The sequence below is a fragment of the Scyliorhinus torazame genome, chromosome 13 (assembly GCF_047496885.1).
Source record: "Scyliorhinus torazame isolate Kashiwa2021f chromosome 13, sScyTor2.1, whole genome shotgun sequence".
NCBI classification, from domain to species: domain Eukaryota; kingdom Metazoa; phylum Chordata; class Chondrichthyes; order Carcharhiniformes; family Scyliorhinidae; genus Scyliorhinus; species Scyliorhinus torazame.
The window spans coordinates 197,580,677-197,600,786 of NC_092719.1; the positions used below are offsets into that span (position 1 = coordinate 197,580,677).

At 43.5% G+C, this 20,110-nt stretch overlaps 1 protein-coding gene across 7 annotated transcripts in view; it reads right to left on the reverse strand.

Moving 5' to 3' along the window:
• Positions 1-13,537: 13,537 nt before the first annotated feature.
• The window catches only part of brpf1 (bromodomain and PHD finger containing, 1), a 95,301-nt gene continuing 88,728 nt past the window's right edge, over positions 13,538-20,110 (reverse strand). For 5 of the 7 annotated variants that reach the window (XM_072472805.1, XM_072472802.1, XM_072472803.1 and 2 more), the window contains one exon: positions 13,538-14,103. In XM_072472805.1, coding sequence (XP_072328906.1) covers positions 13,987-14,103 — 117 coding nt within the window. In that variant the 3' untranslated portion in view covers positions 13,538-13,986. Of the gene's footprint in view, positions 14,104-15,464; positions 18,420-20,110 lie in introns of all 7 variants that reach the window. The other 2 variants (XM_072472807.1, XR_011934206.1) reach the window with 2 other exon arrangements.

Sequence of the window (20,110 nt, forward strand, 5' to 3'; positions counted from 1 at the left end):
ACCGGCATGTTCCTGTGAGGAAGAAGGATAAATACGGCAATTTTCGGGAACCTTGGATAACGAGAGATATTGTAGGCCTCGTCAAAAAGAAAAAGGAGGCATTTGTCAGGGCTAAAAGGCTGGGAACAGACAAAGCCTGTGTGGAATATAAGGAAAGTAGGAGGGAGCTTAAGCAAGGAGTCAGGAGGGCTAGAAAGGGTCACGAAACGTCATTGGCAAATAGGGTTAAGGAAAATCCCAAGGCTTTTTACACGTACATAAAAAGCAAGAGGGTAGCCAGGGAAAGGGTTGGCCCACTGAAGGATAGGCAAGGGAATCTATGTGTGGAGCCAGAGGAAATGGGCGAGGTACTAAATGAATACTTTGCATCAGTATTCACCAAAGAGAAGGAATTGGTAGATGTTGAGTCTGGAGAAGGGTGTGTAAATAGCCTGGGTCACATTGAGATCCAAAAAGACGAGGTGTTGGGCGTCTTAAAAAATATTAAGGTAGATAAGTCCCCAGGGCCTGATGGGATCTACCCCAGAATACTGAAGGAGGCTGGAGAGGAAATTGCTGAGGCCTTGACAGAAATCTTTGGATCCTCACTGTCTTCAGGTGATGTCCTGGAGGACTGGAGAATAGTCAATGTTGTTCCTCTGTTTAAGAAGGGTAGCAAGGATAATCCAGGGAACTACAGGCCGGTGAGCCTTACTTCAGTGGTAGGGAAATTACTGGAGAGAATTCTTCGAGACAGGATCTACTCCCATTTGGAAGCAAATGGACGTATTAGTGAGAGGCAGCATGGTTTTGTGAAGGGGAGGTAGTATCTCACTAACTTGATAGAGTTTTTCGAGGAGATCACAAAGATGATTGATGCAGGTAGGGCAGTGGATGTTGTCTATATGGACTTCAGTAAGGCCTTTGACAAGGTCCCTCATGGTAGACTAGTACAAAAGGTGAAGTCACACGGGATCAGGGGTGAGCTGGCAAGGTGGATACAGAACTGGTTAGGTCATAGAAGGCAGAGAGTAGCAATGGAGGGATACTTTTCTAATTGGAGGGCTGTGACCAGTAGTGTTCTGCAGGGATCAGTGCTGGGACCTTTGCTGTTTGTAGTATATACAAATGATTTGGAGGAAAATGTAACTGGTCTGATTAGTAAGTTTGCAGACGACACAAAGGTTAGTGGAATTGCGGATAGCAATGAGGACTGTCAGAGGATACAGCAGGATTTAGATTGTTTGGAGACTTGGGCAGAGAGATGGCAGATGGAATTTAATCCGGACAAATGTGAGGTAATGCATTTTGGAAGGTCTAATGCAGGTAGGGAATATACAGTGAATGGTAAAACCCTCAAGAGTATTGAAAGTCAGAGAGATCTAGGTGTACAGGTCCACAGGTCACTGAAAGGGGCAACACAAGTGGAGAAGGTAGTCAAGAAGGCATACGGCATGCTTGCCTTCATTGGCCGGGGCATTGAGTATAAGAATTGGCAAGTCATGTTGCAGCTGTATAGAACCTTAGTTAGGCCACACTTGGAGTATAGTGTTCAATTCTGGTCGCCACACTACCAGAAGGATGTAGAGGCTTTAGAGAGGGCGCAGAAGAGATTTACCAGAATGTTGCCTGGTATGGAGGGCATTAGCTATGAGGAGCGGTTGACTAAACTTGGTTTGTTCTTACTGGAACAACGGAGGTTGAGGGGAGACCTGATAGAGGTCTACAAAATTATGAGGGGCATAGACAGAGTGGATAGTCAGAGGCTTTTCCCCAGGGTAGAGGGGTCAATTACTAGGGGGCATAGGTTTAAGGTGAGAGGGGCAAGGTTTAGAGTAGATGTACGAGGCAAGATTTTTACACAGAGGGTAGTGGGTGCCTGGAACTCGCTACCGGAGGAGGTGGTGGAAGCAGGGACGATAGTGACATTTAAGGGGCATCTTGACAAATACATGAATAGGATGGGAATAGAGGGATATGGACCCAGGAAGTGTAGAAGATTGTAGTTTAGTCAGGCAGCATGGGTGGCACGGGCTTGGAGGGTCGAAGGGCCTGTTCCTGTGCTGTACATTTCTTTGTTCTTTGTTCTTTATTGGAAACATATTTACTCCACAGGCTGTAAAGGTAGACTGACTGTTAGCCCATCCAAAATGTCGATGATGTCATCAGTACATCACGTGATAGGTCTCTAAAGTTACCTTGTTCCAACTAGGAATAAACATGAATACACAACAGTATGGAAGCACTTCAGGGTGCAACTTGACTTATGTACCACTGCACCATTTGTAATGACCATTTTGAAATGACTGTAATTTTATTTTACAGTATTGAAGCATCTCAGAGAGCGACATGCCCCTGTCTACATCAATGGGAACGAAGTAGAAAGGGTCGAGAGCTTTAGGTTTTCTTGGTGTACAGATCACCAACAGCCTGTCCTGGTCCCCCCACGCCGACACTATAGTTAAGAAAGCCCACCAACGACTCTACTTTCTCAGAAGACCAAGGACATTTGGCATGTCAGCTATGGCTCTCACCAACTTCTACAGGTGCACCATAGAAAGCATTAATTTTGGTTGTATCACAGCTTGGCATGGATCCTGCTCTGCGCAAGACCGCAGGAAACTACAAAAGGTCGTCAATGTAGCCCAATCCATCAGCAAACCAGCCTCCCATCCATTGACTCTGTCTACAATACCCGCTGCCCCAGAAAGGCAGCCAGTATAATTAAGTACCCCACGCACCCCGGACATACTCTCTTCCACCTTCCGTCAGGAAAAAGATACAACCGTTTGAGGTCACGTACCAACCGACTCAAGAACAACTTCTTCCCTGCTGCCATCAGACTTTTGAATGGACCTACCTCATATTAAGTTGATCTTTTCTCTACATCCTAGCTATGACTGTAACATTACATTCTGCAGTCTCTCCTTCCTTTCCTATGTACGGTGCATTGTCTGTATAGCATGCAAGAAACAATTCTTTTCACTGTCTTCCAATACATGTGACAATAATAAATCAAATCAAACCAAATCAAAACCTGATCTATGTAGAAAACCTGAATATTGTTGCACTTTCTGCGATGGCCACTTTGAAATGTTTGTAATGTTCTTTCAGCTATTCTATGAATAAAGTATATTTTTGCAAAATCGAAAGAAAATGGATTCCTGCCAAAGGAGAGAATAGAACAGCATCTAGAGATTTTAAATATAATAATGAATATATGGATTTCAGAAGGGAAAATCTTACTTGACCAACTTTATTGATTTTCTTAGGAGATAACAGAGAGTTCACTTTGGATGATGATGTAGGTTAGAAATCAGGGAGGGGGACTGTGAAATAATTTTTTGAATTATTAGTTTCTGGAATGTGGGTGTCACTGGCTAGACCAGCATTTATTGCCCAGCCCTATTTACCATTGAAAAAGTGTCATCAACAGTGCTATCAAGTGGCACTTATTCAGCAATAACCTGCTGACGAACACTCAGTTTGGGCTCCGCCAGGGTGAGTGACTTGGAAGCGAACCTCCAGGTGGTTGTGTTCCCAGGAATCTGCTGCCCTTGTCCTTTTGAATGGTATTGGTCGTGGGTTTGGAAGGTGCTGTCAAAGGAGCCTTGGTGAGTTCCTACAGTGCATCTTGTAGATGGTACACACAGCTGCCCACGTTGGTTGTGGAGGGATTGAATGTTTGTGGAAGGGGGAGCAATCAAGCAGGCTGCTTTGTCCTGTGTTGAGCTTCTTGAGTGTTGTTGGAGTTGCACTCATTCAGGGGAGTGGGGAGTATTCTGTTGCACTGACTTGTGCCTTGTAGATGTTGGACAGGCTTTGGGGAGATAGGAGGTGAGCTACTTGCCACAGGATTCCTAGTCTCTGACCTGCCCTGATAGCCCAGTTCAGTTTCTGGTTAATGGTAACCCCCGGCGGATTGGAAATTAGCAAACGTGACACCACTGTTTAAAAAAGGAGGTAGGCTGAAAGCGGGTAATTATAGGCCAGTTAGCTTAACTTCGGAAGTAGGGAAGATGCTGGAATCTATCATCAAGGAAGAAATAGCAAGGCATCTGGATGGAAATTGTTCCATTGGGCAGACGCAGCATGGATTCATAAAGGGCAGATCGTGCCTAACTAATTTAGTGAAATTGGTTGAGGGCATTACCAGTGCAGTAGATAATGGGGAGCCAATGGATGTGGTATATCTGGATTTCCAGAAAGCTTTTGACAAGGTGCCACACAAAAGATTGCTGCATAAGATAAAGATGCATGGCATTAAGGGTAAAGTAGTAGCATGGATAGAGGATTGGTTAATTAATAGAAAGCAAAGAGTGGGGATTAATGGGTGTTTCTCTGGTTGGCAATCAGTAGCTAGTGGTGTCCCTCAGGGTTCAATGTTGGGCCCACAATTGTTCACAATTTACATAGATGATTTGGAGTTGGGGACCAAGTGCTATGTGTCCAAGTTTGCAGATGACACTACGATGAGTGGTAAAGCAAAAAGTGCAGAGGATACTGGAAGTCTGCAGAAGGATTTGGATAGGTTAAGTGAATGGGCTAGGGTCTGGCAGATGGAATACAATGTTGATAAATAGGAGGTTATCAATTTTGGTAGGAATAATAGCAAAAGAGGTTATTATTTAAATGATAGAATATTAAAACATGCCGCTGTGCAGAGAGACCTAGGTGTGCTAGTGCATGAGTCGCAAAAAGTTGGTTTACAGGTGCAACGGGTGATTAAGAAGGCAAATGGAATGTTGTCCTTCATTGCTAGAGGGATGGAGTTTAAGACTAGGGAGGTTATGCTAGCAATTGTTTAAGCTGTTGGTGAGGCCACACCTGGAGTATTGTGTTCAGTTTTGGTCTCTTTACCTGAGAAAGGACGTACTGGTGCTGGAGGGTGTGCAGAGGAGATTCACTAGGTTAATCCCAGAGATGAAGGGGTTGGATTGCGAGGAGAGGTTGAGTAGACTGGGACTGTACTCTTTAGAATTAGAATTTAGAAGGATGCCGGGGGGGGGGGGGGGGGGGGGGGGGGCTACTCCTGCTCCTAGTTCTTATTTGATTGTGACTGTTGATTGTGGTGGATTCAGTGATGGTAATGTCATTGAATGTCAAGGGCCGATGTTTAGATCCTCTCTTGTTGGAGATGGTCATTGCTTGGCACTTGTGTGGTGCAAATGTAACTTGCCACTTGACAGCCCTAGCCCGAATATTGTCCAGGTTTGTTGCATTTGATCATGGACTGCTTCAGTATCTGAGGAGTCACGAATTATACTGAACATTGTGCAGTCATAAGCGAACATCCCCAGTTCGGACCTTATGTTGGAAGGTCATTGATGAAGCAACTGAAAATGGATGGTCCTAGGATACAACACTGAGGAACTCCTGCAATGATGTCTTGGATCTGAAATGATTGACCTCCAATCACCACAACCATCACCTTTTGTGCCAGGTATAACTCCAACCAGCAGAGGGTTTCCCCACTGATTCCCATTGACTCCAGTTTTGCTAGGGCTCCTTGATGCCGATCAAATGCTGCCTTGATATCAAGGGCAGTCACTCTCACCTCACCTCTGGAGTTCAGCTTTTTTGTCCATGTTTGAACCAAGGCTGTAATGAGGTCACAAGTTGAGTGGCCCTGACAGAACCCAAGCTGAGTGTCAGTGAGCAGGTCATTGCTGAATAAGTCATTGCTGAGTATTGCACTATAAATTCTATGATCTCTGATTTAAGTGCCGCTTGATAGTGCTGTTCATGACTCCTTCCATCACCTTGCTGATGATCAAGAGTAGACTGATGGGATAGTAATTGGCTGGGTTGGTTTGGTCCTATGATGCGGACGGCCTCCAGAGGAGGCCGAGATGGATCATTCACTCGGCAGTTCCGGATGAAGATTGTTGCGAATGCTTCAACCTTATCTTTTGCACTGATGTGCCAGGCTCCTCCATCATTGAGGATGGGGATGTTTGTGGAGCTTCCTCCTCCAGTGAGTTGTTTAATTGTCCACCACCATTCTTGGCTGGATGTGGAAGGACTGCAGAGCTTACTTATGATCCATTGGTTGTGAGATCGCCTAGCTCTGTCTATTACTTGCTGCTTATGCCGTTTGGCATAAAAGTAGACCTGTTTTTTGGGCGCTTCATCGGGTATTTTTAGATATGCTTGGTGTTGCTCTTGGCATGCCCTCCTGCACACTTTATTGAATCAGGATTGATCGCCTGGCTTGGTGGTAATTGTAGAGTGAGGGATATGACAGGTCATGAGGTTACAGATTGTGGCTGAGTACAATCTGCTGCTGCTGATTGCCCAGAGCACCACAAGGATGGGTAGTTTTCAACTAATAAGATCTATTCAAAGTTCTTCCATTTAGCATGGGACAACACAATGGAGGGCATCCTCAATATGAAGATGGGATTTTGTCTGCACAGGGACTATGCAGTGGTCATACCTACCAATACTGTCATGGACAGCGAGGATGAAGTCAAATATGTTATTCACTCTTGTTGGTTCTCTCAGCACCTATCACAGTCCCAGTCTCGCAGCTATGTCCTTTAGGACCTGGCCAGCTTGGTCTGTAGTGGTATTACCGACCTACTCTTGGTGATGGACATTAAAGTCCCCCACCCAGAGTACATTCTGTGCCGTTGCCACCTTCAGTGCTTCCTTCAAATGATGGTCAACATGGAGGAGCACTGATTCATCAGCTGAGGGGGGACGGAATGTGGTAACCAGCAGGAGGCTTTCTTACCCATGTTTGACGTGGCACCAGAGTCAATGTTCAGGTGCTTAGGGTAATTCCCCCCCGACTGCATACCACTGAGTCGCCACCTCTGCTGGATCAGTCCTGCCGGTGATTCAGGACAGGAATGGCGATAGTGATATCTGGGACATTTACTGTAGGGTATAATTCCGTGAGTATGAGTATGTCAGGCTGTTGCTGGACTTGTTTGTGAGTTAGCTCTCCCAATGTTGGCACAAGCCCCCAGATGTTAGTAAGGAGGACTTTGCAGGATTGGTAGGGCGGGGTTTGCTGATGTTGCATCCGGTGCCCAGATCGATGCAGGGTGGTCTGTCAAGTTTCATTCCTTTTTGATCCATGATAGTGGTTGAAATTGAGCTAGGTCACTTCAGAGGGCATTAAGAGTCAACCACATTGCTGTAGGCCAGACAGGTAAGGACACAGGTTTCCTTCCCTAAAGGGCATTAGTGACATTCGACAATGGTTTTATGGCCATCGTTAGACATTTAATTCCAGATATCTAGACTTTTTTAATTCGCCATCTGCCATGGTGGGATTTGAACCCGTGTCCCCGTGGCATTACCCTGGATTACCAGTCAAGCAAGAATACCACCGCCTCCCTATTGAACAAATTAGCATTGAGAGGGAGGAGGTATAAGTGGTTTAAGCGGGCTTAAAAGTGGATAAAATCCCAGTCCCAGATGCAATGTATCCTAGGCTGCTTTGTGAGGCAAGAGAGGAGATTGCCGAGGCTCTGATGCTAATTTTAAATCTTCTCTGGCTGCAGGAGAAGTGCTAGAGGACAGAGGTACCATTATTTAAGATCATTATTTAAGATTTGTGAGGGGTAGGTCTTGCCTTACAAATCTTATTGAATTCTTTGAGGAGGTGACCAAGCATGTGGATGAAGGTAAAGCAGTGGATGTAGTGTACATGGATTTTAGTAAGGCATTTGATAAAGTTCCCCATGGTAGGCTTATGCAGAAAGTAAGGAGGCATGGGATAGTGGGAAATTTGGCCAGTTGGATAACGAACTGGCTAACCGATAGAAGTCAGAGAGTGGTGGTGGATGGCAAATATTCAGCCTGGATCCCAGTTACCAGTGGCGTACCGCAGGGATCAGTTCTGGGTTCTCCGCTGTTTGTGATTTTCATTAATGACTTGGATGAGGGAGTTGAAGGGTGGGTCAGTAAATTTGCAGACGATACGAAGATTGGTGGAGTTGTGGATAGTAAGGAGGGCTGTTGTCGGCTGCAAAGAGACATAGATAGGATGCAGAGCTGGGCTGAGAAGTGGCAGATGGAGTTTAACCCTGAAAAGTGTGAGGTTGTCCATTTTGGAAGGACAAATATGAATGCGGAATATAGGGTTAACGGTAGAGTTCTTGGCAATGTGGAGGAGCAGAGAGATCTTGGGGTCTATGTTCATACATCTTTGAAAGTTGCCACTCAAGTGGATAGAGCTGTGAAGAAGGCCTATGGTGTGCTCGCGTTCATTAACAGAGGGATTGAATTTAAGAGCCGTGAGGTGATGATGCAGCTGTACAAAACTTTGGTAAGGCCACATTTGGAGTACTGTGTACAGTTCTGGTCGCCTCATTTTAGGAAGGATGTGGAAGCTCTGGAAAAGGTGCAAAGAAGATTTACCAGGATGTTGCCTGGAATGGAGAGTAGGTCTTACGAGGAAAGGTTGAGGGTGCTAGGCCTTTTCTCATTAGAGCGGAGAAGGATGAGGGGCGACTTGATAGAGGTTTATAAGATGATCAGGGGAATAGATAGAGTAGACAGTCAGAGACTTTTTCCCCGGGTGGAACACACCATTACAAGGGGACATAAATTTAAGGTGAAAGATATAGGAGGGATATCAGAGGTAGGTTCTTTACCCAGATAGTGGGGGCATGGAATGCACTGCCTGTGGAAGTAGTTGAGTCGGAAACATTAGGGACCTTCAAGCAGCTATTGGATAGGTACTGGATGACGGTAAAATTATATAGTGTAGATTTATTTGTTCTTAAGGGCAGCACGGTAGCATTGTGGATAGCGCAATTGCTTCACAGCTCCATGGTCCCAGGTTCGATTCCGGCTTGGGTCATTGTCTGTGCGGAGTCTGCACGTCCTCCCCGTGTCTGCGTGGGTTTCCTCCGGGTGCTCCGGTTTCCTCCCGCAGTCCAAAGATGTGCGGGTTAGGTGAATTGGCCAATGATAAATTGCCCCTAATGTCCAAATTGCCCTTGGTGTTGGGTGGAGGTGTTGAGTTTGGGTATGGTGCTCTTTCCTAGAGCCGGTGCAGACTCAAAGGGCCGAATGGCCTCCTTCTGCACTGTAAATTCAATGATAATCTATGATTAACCTAGGACAAAGGTTCGGCACAACATCGTGGGCCGAAGGGCCTGTTCTGTGCTGTATTTTCTATGTTCTATGTTCTATCAGAAGTAGGGATAAACCAGGTAATTACAGGCCAGTGAATCTGAAGTTGGGGCAGGGAAGTTGCTGGAACAAATTCTGAGGGATCGTATTAATCTCCAATTGGAGAGGCAAGGATAGTCAGTCATGATCTCCCCCCTGACAAAGATATGCTAACAAACTTGAATTTTTCAAGGTGACTAGGTGTGTAGATTAGGGCCGTGTAGTTGCTGCTGTCTTCATGGACTTCAGTAAGGATTTTGACAAAGTTCCACGTAGTTTAGTCGGGCAGCATGGTCGGCACGGGCTTGGAGGGCCGAAGGGCCTGTTCTTGTGCTGTACATTTCTTTGTTCTTTGTTTTGTTGAGACTGGTCAAGGTAAGAGCCCATGGAATTCAGGGAAATTTGACAAATTGGATCCAAAATTGGCTTAGTGACAGGAAACAGAGGGTGAAGCTCGAAGATTCTTTACGTGATTGTAAGCCTGTGTCTCATGGTTTACCACAGGGATTGATGCTGGGTCCCTTGCTTTTTGTAGTGCGCATTAATGATCTAGACGTGAATGTAGGAGGTATGATCAGTACGTTCGCAGATGACACAAAAATTGGCGGTGTGGTAACTAGAGAGGAGGAAAGCCTTAGCTTACAGCACGATATAGACAGGCTGATCAGATGGGCAGAACAGTGACAAATGGAAGTTAACCCTGAAAAGTGTGAAGTGATGCATTTTGGGGGGAACTAATAAGGCAAGGGAATACACAATGAACGGTAGGACCCTAGGAAGTACAGAGAACCAAAGGGAGCTTGGGGTGCATGTCCATAGATCCCTGAAGGCAGCTGGACAGACAGAAAGGTGTTTAAGAAGGCATATGGATACCTGCCTTTATTAGCCGAGGCATAGAATATAAGAGCAGGGAGGTTATGATGGAGCTGTATAAAACACTCGTTAAGACACAGCTAGAGTACTGCGTACAGTTCGGGTCATCACACTATAGGAAGCCATGATGTGGAGAGGCCGGCATTGGACTGGGGTGAGCACATTAACCTGCTGTTGTAAGACTTCTTAAAGTCCAACAGGTTTGTTTGGAATCACTAGCTTTCAGAGCGCAGCTCCTTCATCAGGTGAGATTCACCTGATGAAGGAGCTGCGCTCCGAAAGCTAGTGAATCCAAACAAACCTGTTGGACTTCAACCCTGTGTAAGACCTCTTACTATAGGAAAGATTGATTGCACTAGAGTGCAGAGGAGATTCACCAAGATGTTGCCTGAGCTGGAGCGTTACAGCTACGAAGAGAAGAGACTTGATCGAGGTGTACAAAATTACGTGGGACATAGACATGATGGATAGGAAGGAACTTTTCCCCTTAGTAGAGGGGTCAATAACCAGGGGGCATAGATTTAAGGTAAGGGGCAGGAGATTTAGAAGGAAGTTGAGGAAAAGCTTTTTCCCCCCAGAGGGAAGCTGGAACTCACTGCCTGGAAGAGTGGTGGAGGTGGGAACCCTCACATTTAGATGAGGACTTGAAACATCATGGCATACAAGGCTACTGACCAAGTGCTGAAAAGAGGGGTTAGAATAGATATGGTGCTTGATGGCCAGTGCAGACACGATGGGTCAAAGGGCCTCTTTTTGTGCTGTATAACTCGATGATTCAGAGTTGACAATGGTATGGTAGTAGATGTAATATATCTGGATTTTCAAAAAGCCTTTGATAAGGTGGCCCAGAATAGGTTAATGAAAAGGTCAGAGAATGAGGGGCGGGATTCTCCACCCCCACGCCGAAGTGGCCGCGCCGTCGTGAACGCCGTCGAGATTCACGACGGCGCGGAACGGCCCCGGTCGTGACCGATTCAGGCCCTGACAATGGGCCAGTATCGGGGCCGCGTCATCCTCCCGCGCGAGGCCTTGTCGCCCGCGTAAAAGCGGCGCCGATTAGATGACGCGGCCGGCGCCGCATAACGGACGTCATCCACGCATGCGTGGTTGCCTTTCTGTCCAAATCCGCCCCGCAAGAAGATGGGGGACGGATCTTGCGGGGCGGCGGAAGGAAGGAGGTCTTCCTTCAGAGAGGACGGCCCGACGATCGGTGGGCACCGATTGCGGGCCACCCCACATTGCAGGTACCCCCCGGTGCAGGATCCCCCCTCGCCCCCCCCACAGGCCGCCCCCCCAGCGTTCACGCACCGCCCATGACTGTAGCGACCAGGTGTGGACGGCGCCGGGGGGAACCCGCCGTTTTGGCCTGGCCGCTCGGCCCATCAGGGCCTCAGAATCGCGGGGGTGCCGGAGAATCGCCATTTTCGGTGTCTCCGGCGATTCTCCGGCCTGCGAAACCCGACCGGGCCGTTCCCGCCGCTTGGGAGAATCGCGGGAGGGCGTCGGACCGTCGTCCCCGGAAATTTCGGCGCCCCAGGCGATTCTCCCAACCGGCGTGGGAGTGGAGAATCGCACCCGTGGAGTCAGGGCACAAGTGGCAGAATGGAGTGCCAGCTACTTCAATACAGAATGCAGAGAGTGAGTAAAGAGTAGTTATTCAGTGTGATGGAAGGTGGGAAGAGGTGTTCCAAAGTGCTAGGACCAGAACTGTTCACAATTTACATCAACAATTTCGACTTTGGAATCAACAAACACAATATCCAAATATTTGGATGACCCCAAATTTAGGGATATTGTCAGTAATCAGGAGGATTAAATTTACAGATTTCAACTCGCTCACTTACAGAATTAAATTCGGGCCCAATAGTTTTCATTGTTGGAATCAAAGTTCTCCAGCGATAACTGCCTTTCTTAGATTTGGCTTAAAACGGTTGGCTGAAAAGCAGGCGCTTGTAAACGTGGAGCTCTCCTGACAATTAATTAGTAATTACACAACAAACAGAAACTACGCTAAGCATTCGTTTTTAATTTTCCTCTTTGAAATTCAAATAATGTCTTCGAAAAATCAAAGCAACCAACATGCAATTGTGTCACTTAAATGATTGTGTTGTCCATTACTTTATCTTTGTTTTGATTCTGTAATCATTTTATTTGTGAATAAATCTGGGCTGCAAAGTGTCTCTACAACTTTGACCAGTGTGATCCTTTCATCTCTCAAATTCACAGATGTAATGCACAACAAGCATCTTCTCAAATCATTAATTGACCACAAATCAGGGTTAATCGTTAGACTTGGGATCACTTACTTGCGCAGAGAATAAAAAACACCAATAACAGCTCATGAAAAATATGAGTTAATATCGGAAATTATCATTTGGTCTCTCACAACGTAAGTTATTGGAGGAAAACATGAACCATTTAGACTTTATAACCTGGGAAATAAACTCTTAAAATACATGTGGAATTGTCTATTTATAGTCCCTATGGCATACGATTCCACCATCTATGTGAAATAATTTCTCCTCCAGTTCTTTTGTCAATTGTTTCATATCTATGACCTCTGGTTACCAACCCCTTTGTAAAAAGGAGTTTCTCTCGACGTGTTCGCTCAAAACAAAGTAATTTAAAATCATTCTATTTGGTCTCCCTTTAACCTTCTCTGACTGGGGATAATAACAAAATCCTCTTCAGTCTATCCACATAACTTATGTCCCTCGTCCCTGATGCCATCCTAGTAGACACCCTCTATACCTTCCCAAGCTTTTGGCATCCTTCCTAAAGTATGGGGCCCAGAATTGTACACAATGCCAACTGTGGCATAACTGGTTAGTTCTGTGACAAATCAGAAGATCCTGATTCCACTCCAGGACTTCAGCTCTGAAATCAAAGCTGAGGATCCACTGTAGTACTGAGGAATACTGAACTGTTGGACACACTGTCCCTTGGATGAGATGTTAAACTGAGGACCCGTCTACTCTAAGGCAGCTGGAAAAGATTCCATTGCACTAGTTTGAACAATAGCAAGTGTCCTTGCCACTATTTTTTCCTCAATGTCACAAAAGAAAAATGATCTAATCATTTATCACGCGCTGTTCATGGGAGCTTGTGGTGTGTAAATTGGTTGCTGTTTCCTACAGTGCACTAGTCACTGCACTTCATTTGGCTGTAACATGCTTTGGGACGTCCAGTGGTCTCGGAAAGTGCTATATAAATGCAAATCTTTCCAGGTTTAAAGGGGCTTCCTTTTTGTATTCAATGCCGATTTGCAAAGCCAAGTAACCCATGCTTTCCTAATTGCCTTATCGACTTACCCTGCCACCTTGAAGGATTTGTAAATATGCACTCCCTTTGAGCCCATTCAGAATAGTACCACCGACACCGAAAATGTTAATTTTCCCTCATCAGATATGGACTAGTTAGAATGCGATGTCAGTACTTTCTTATTTGTGGGTTTCTCGAGCAGTTGTAATCAGTTTTCCTCGTAGTCTCAGGGTAGGATGTGAGGTAGGAGTTGGGAAGAGTTTGAATAATGTGAGGCAGGTGAGTCAGGTTTTCAAATAGCCATTTATTTATTTTCCTAAGAATCAGATAGATCTTTTTCTTCCAAAATAAATACAAACTGAAAAAAAATTCTAGAAATTAAAGGAGTATCTAGTCTTTTTTTTGCTGGATTGGAGTACCGTGCTCCCAGCCCAAAGTATGAAAGGGTTTGCAGTACAGTTGTTTTTAAATGTACTTGTTTAAAATAGTGCTTCTGCTATCACACCACATCAGTTTGCTGCCCACTAGAGTTACCTGCAAAAATTTAGAAAAGGTTTCATGATATCCATTTTAAATGTACTCAAAGAAGTGTTTTCGCTGAAAGCCTAGAAATGTCAAGAGATGTTTACAAACAAAAAATAATTTAAAAATCCTTAACATAACAATGTACATTATTTACAATGGATTTGCCTAGGGCATAACCTTGAGCTGACTGAGCCATCGATTCATGTTCACCTGTTAACAGACAGAGCTTTTATATAAAATGCGTTTTCCAGGTAGACAACTTCCTTCTGCATTGCACTGTTTGGTGTCCTTGTTCTCCACCAATGAACCACCAATTTTGGTACCCATGTCCTGTGTGTGAAAAACCAGAGGGTTTGTTTTTTTAAATGTTTCTTTTCCTTTTGGAAAGCAAATTACATTAAAAAATATATCTCCGTTTGGGAGGGGGTGGGGGTAGTCTACCCAACAAACTAGCAGACGGTTCAACATCTCCATATTTATTACAATTGAAATGTAATTTTAGACCTGATGGAAATGTAATGAGGGACGCTGCAAAATATCACACTTTGTGGATAGTTTAGAGTTTGATCAAAAGGGGTGTTGCATCGACTGTCTGAACCTTCATGCAGAAAAGTGCTCTTGTATGCTTGTTGGGGAAAAGAGGGTTTTTTAAAGGGTAAGAAGTGAGATAGAGGGGAAAGAGATTGACCATTTTTCTACCTTGCAAAATGACAGGCTTAAGCATTTCCAGATCAAGAATGAAACTGGATCAGAGTACACAGCAATTCTGCCAAATTAGTGCCACTTCAACACACAATAAAAGTGAACCATTAAATTTAAAGTAGATGGCTAATTTTGAGGGAAGAACAATCAAGATTAAGAAAATCCTTTTGTCTTCCTGTACAGGTTTACATTTAAAATGGAGTTTCCTAGTTAACAACCACTCTCCCTGCTGCATACTAACAGCCATGACAACTCCATTACAAAGATAAGCTGTACAGGGGAGCAGGATGTCTTTATACTGAAACCATTGCTCCGGATAGTTACAATTGTATTTAACAACCTCCCAATATGCTTAATGACCTCAGAAAATTGTTCAGATTACCCCCCCCCACCCTTCTTCCACTGATCACCTGATCTTGGTTTTCTCGCTGGAACCACTTACCACACTAAACAGTCTCATGAAGTGACAAAACATGCTCAGCAGTCTTATCTCTCTAAACCATTCCCTTTTTCAACACTTTTAAATTAGTAAAATACGTTTCTTTTGGAGCGAAGGGTTTGTATATATCCAGAAACAGCAAGCAAATACAACATTCTGTTCAAGTCTGCAAGTGGAATCCACTACTTTGTAAATCACTTGGGTTACAGTAAAATTCCGTTAACTATGGACATCCAAAATGGACACTTGGCAGAATATTCTGCCCAGATTCCCCGAGAAATGAAACATCAACATAGCTTTAGAGACAGTCTGCAATAGCAACACTCATGGTCCTCCTCATGTTTGAGATCTAACATCACAATTACATCAGCTGGGCTTATACAAAACAAAAACTAATGAAAAGAGTTAGGTATACAATGTGAAAATAAACGAGTTGTCGGAAATGTTACAAAATTGATGGGAACAATTAAAGAAATGGATTAATTAAATTTTTTCTTTAAAACATACAAATTTATTCTGCAAGACAAATAATCAAACCATTCCTTCTTACCCAAGGTGAGTCATCTTGTTAAACTCAGGGTTAGCTGTGGTCAGCTGTAAAGTGTGTATGACACTGTTTCAAGAGGAAATGGTTGAGCTGTCAAACATAAACTGAACATTAGTGCCTTAAAGCCTAGTGTTCTGAATCACTGCCCAATTTCACAGCTTCTAACCAGCGCCAATAGTCTGAGTACTTTTCTACTTTACAATTTTTCTATTGTCTCTGTGAGCTGGCATTTTTTTCAGGAAAGCAAATAGCAAACTTAAATCATACGAGCCAGTGAAAGATCCCTCAAGTAAATTAAAACCATTAAAAAACTTCACTGTGGCACCTGTTCATTCCAGGGCCATTCTTCCAGATGTATTCCGGAATGAGTTTTAAATAACATGGGGATTGATGACATGAACTATATAGTATACAAATATCGCACAAGTGGAGTTATCATTGTGCATGGGCTCTAAAAGATTACTTCATCTGAAACATCTTCAACAATCCAATTCCTGAATGACAGCTGAGAGTCTAAATCACTATCTATCTGTTGAGGTGCAATCATTACTAAGCAAACAGAATCCTTTATTTGTTGGTCTAACTAAATTGAATTTCAAACCATCCAAAACTCATTTTCACAAAAAGTCCTTGAGGGATTAGAAGAAAGATCAAAGAACTGGGCTGCATGGAAAACTAGCTTAGTTTACTTAGTCTAACCCAAAACTCAGTGCGGGTGTCACATTGTTAAGGTCGCCAGATAAACAAGATCTTTAGTAACAGAGAATCATTATTTGTGTGTTCTAATTTGGTCTAATATACAGCGAGTGATTAGAAACAAAGCTGGAAAGGAGAAGCTCAGCAGTTCACGCACTGAATATTCCACCAACATCCAATGGGTCAAATGTTCCCAAAAGACAAGCCTACCAACCCACTTCCCTTTGGTTTAGATACGGAGGCAATTACACATGACAAACACTCCCAACTTGGATGAGCAGGAAGTAAACATGCCCCGCCCGCTTGAAATGAGTCCTTCTGCTCTCACTTGAAGTTCGAGAAATTCCAGACTGCTTGCTCAGGAGGGTGACCCAGGGCAGAGTGGGCCCAGCAGAGGAAAGATAGAATTGTGGGTGGAAAAGGGGACAAAAATTAAATAAAGAGCAAAATCACAATGAATTGAAACCACATATTTCAATAGTGTAGGTTCACTACCACAATTCAGCATCATGTTTGATGCTGATTTGTAATTTAGGTTTGTATTCACCAATACAAGCCACCAAGGAGATAGTAAATTTGAAAATATAAAAGGATCTAGATTTGATTTTTCCTCGCTAAAAAAAAAAGTGCTAATTTATGTTTTAGGTTATTAGCAAGTTTTTAAAAAGTTTCTTTTTATTTTGTACTGCCATTTCTTTTTTATTTATAGACAAACCATACACACCATCTGTTAATCAAAGGTGAAAAAGTTATGCAGCAAAATATTTTTTAGCGGACACATTATTAAGGATCTGTCTATATATTGGGCATCTTTAAAAGTTCTGGCTGGTGCATGGTTCATTCACCCACCTATTGCTAGATCTGGTCAGATATCCAACTGGTGGCTGTCATTTCAATTAGACAGCGTGGAAAGGATAAAAACTGACCAGCTAATACAATTTCTGAATGCCATCCAATAAAGCCTTGCACCATACTTAGCAGAGGTCATTAGCAGATTGAATGTATACTTGGTCAAATGTATAAAGCAGACTAAAGGCATCTCAGGGAAAAGCAATGAATACACAAACACTCTGACTTTGATTCCTTGAATCAGACAAGAAAACGAATGTACTTTAAAAGCAAGAAATTACTGCTGGTGGTATTAGTCGACAAACATTGGACCGTTTTTGCTATTTGAAAGGGGAATCTAATAGACGTAGTAATACTTTCATTAATGCAACATATAGCAGAATATAAAATTCATATACTGGACATTCATGCGTTAATACTGACAATGATAAATTTGAGGCTGACATTTCCATTTCAAAGTTCCAACAGTAACGTGCCCCAAGCAGTTGCAGCAGATATCACTAACTGGCCCAACTGACTGCCTTTCTTCCATGGCCCCATCCATGCCTGGGTCTCCCTAGAGAGTGTCCGCTAGGATGCTTGATGCCTTCTACAACAGGTGGACACAGGAGGGACTGAAGTAGGCATGGGTGACAATATTAACGATTTAACTTTATCATTTTCCTTTCGCTTTTCTTATAATTTGGAGGTTTATTTGTTGTGCCCCTTTAAAAATGGTCACATTTCTAAATTTGATTTTAACCTTTGACACGCGTTGTCACCCAAACAGCATTTCAGAAGAGTTAGACATCACCAACTAGTCGTAAAGGCTCACGCTAAAGCTACCAGCAAGCTTTGTATCCACATTGGGAAACTATGCTATTCTTTGAAGGGGAAATTCCAACCATACAAATGCAGTAACCTTAAGTATTCCTCTGCAAAATGCATGCCCATGTTTGATTTGAAATATTATTTTTCTCCAGTAAGGTATTGTAGCCCATTCCCCAGATTTTCTGCGCAATCGCAATCATTGGAAACACAAGTAAATTGAACCAATGTCAATTTAAAGACAGCCAAAAGCAAGCCTGTAAGGGTTTTTCTCCGTGCTAAATCAGGAAGTGCCCTTGCTCAATTTGATGTTTCCCCATCACAGCATGCCATGATACAGGAGGGTACAAGTCTACATTCTATAATTCTTCGATGTGGTACAATGTGGCTTCAGCACATTGCTGCATTCAAATATTTTTATATTCAACTCACCAAGGATGGCTGCTCTCCTAATGAAAGCCACCATGTTTTTGGGAGTCTTGAGGCTAGGCACAATAATGTGATATTTTGCCATTTACACTCCTCTCAGTCATTGCATTCAATAAGTTGCATGAGTACTAGAATCCAAGGTTAGGCAATGAAATACAGTGCTTTCATGCTGAGCCTCTGGAAAAAAAACAGAAGATGGTAAACCCAATTGAAAGATCAGCAAACTCATACTTTAAAAAAAACACTGGTCTGTAAAAATTAAACTCAGGATCTAATTTTGCAGAAAAATACTTAAGGATAAAATTGCGTTGGCGCTTTGTCCAAGAATTCTTCTCCTTGGTATGTTTCTACCATAAACTAGGGCTCAAAAGGCAGTTGTTGGTTCTACATAAGAATCCATCTGAGCACTTAATGGAGAGACTGTACGCTCTCCTGTAGATCTCTTCAAACAGTAATAGTGACTGGGTGAAGGAGACAGGATGGTACCTACTATTTAAAGTCTGACGCTCAGAAAAAGTAGATCAAAACTTAAAACATCGCCTTCCGAGGAGCATATTCTCACTGACGCCTGTCAAAAAGTTGAGAGTGGAGATCAGGATTGCTCCCGGCCTGCGATTTCAATGCTGGTGTAGTATTACATGTCTGTTGACATTGCTACTGTACTTCAAAAAAGTATAGTGAAGTGCTTTTGGTGTTTCAGTATGATCAGGTGCTACATAAGTGTATATATATCATGAATACTGACAAGTGCTGAAGTTTTCAATAGCATCACTGGGTCGACAGGCAGCTCCAAGACCAACAAGGTTCCATTCCTGTCCACCATAAAAACATAGCTTAGGACAACCGATTGGATATGCCACCCATTTATGACTTTTTTTCTACATGAACAACCAAAATAGGCAGGTCATCACATTGCATTCCCAGGATTACAACTGGGAATATCTACCCTTAGAAATGTACACTTAGTATTTTATTTCTGATTGCTGATCAGGAGACCTCAACTGTTAGAGTAGAGTTCCACAGACACCAGCAATCCTATAACTTGCTAAACCTTTAAGCATAAGTGCAGAGTGTCTATTGGGCATCATTCATCTTGTCTGTTTTCCAGTAGCGATTCAGTGGACGAAAGCCGGGGTGACACTGGATTGTGATCAGACGCAGAGGCCCTAGATAAGTAATTCCTCTTTCACTCAACATTGAGATCAACTATAGAATTTCTACTATCACTGGAGCTGAAAACAGCAGAGACCAGGGAGTGAATTTGGACCTTCTTGGTTTGTGTGGCTCAGTATTATATCAGGCGATCCATTTACCCACAATGAGACTACCCCAGGAATGAAATATTCTAATTCATTGTTTTCCATTTTCTCTGGGGGAGGGAGGGGCATTGAAATACTTTACATTAAAAGTACTCCTCCCTCCACTGGGGGGACACAGTGTCCCAGTTGTCTTCCTAAAAACTTTATCTTTCAATCACAGATTCCTGTTTAAAGTACACAGATGCAGGTTTTCAGCAGAACTCATCACCTCAATGCTCAAGTTTTAATTAGGGTCTTCAGGAGATCAGAGTGGCACCATACTCCATTCACATTATTGTACCTATGAGCTTCTGTATCCGTCTAGCTACTCAGTGCAGGTGACTTCCTCTTTCAGGTCTTTATTAGGCCATAAGTTGCCTCAAAACAGAAGGCCCTACAGCATTCTTGTGCTTGCTATTGATACAACGCAAGGTGCCCTTAAACCATGCACCGACGACCAAATATGGTGGCTGTTTCAGACAGAAAGTGGCAGCAAATTAATTGAAATTTGTAAACAACCTGGGAAATTCTATAAAAACTAATTGTGCTCAGCTGAGGCTATGAATTGCT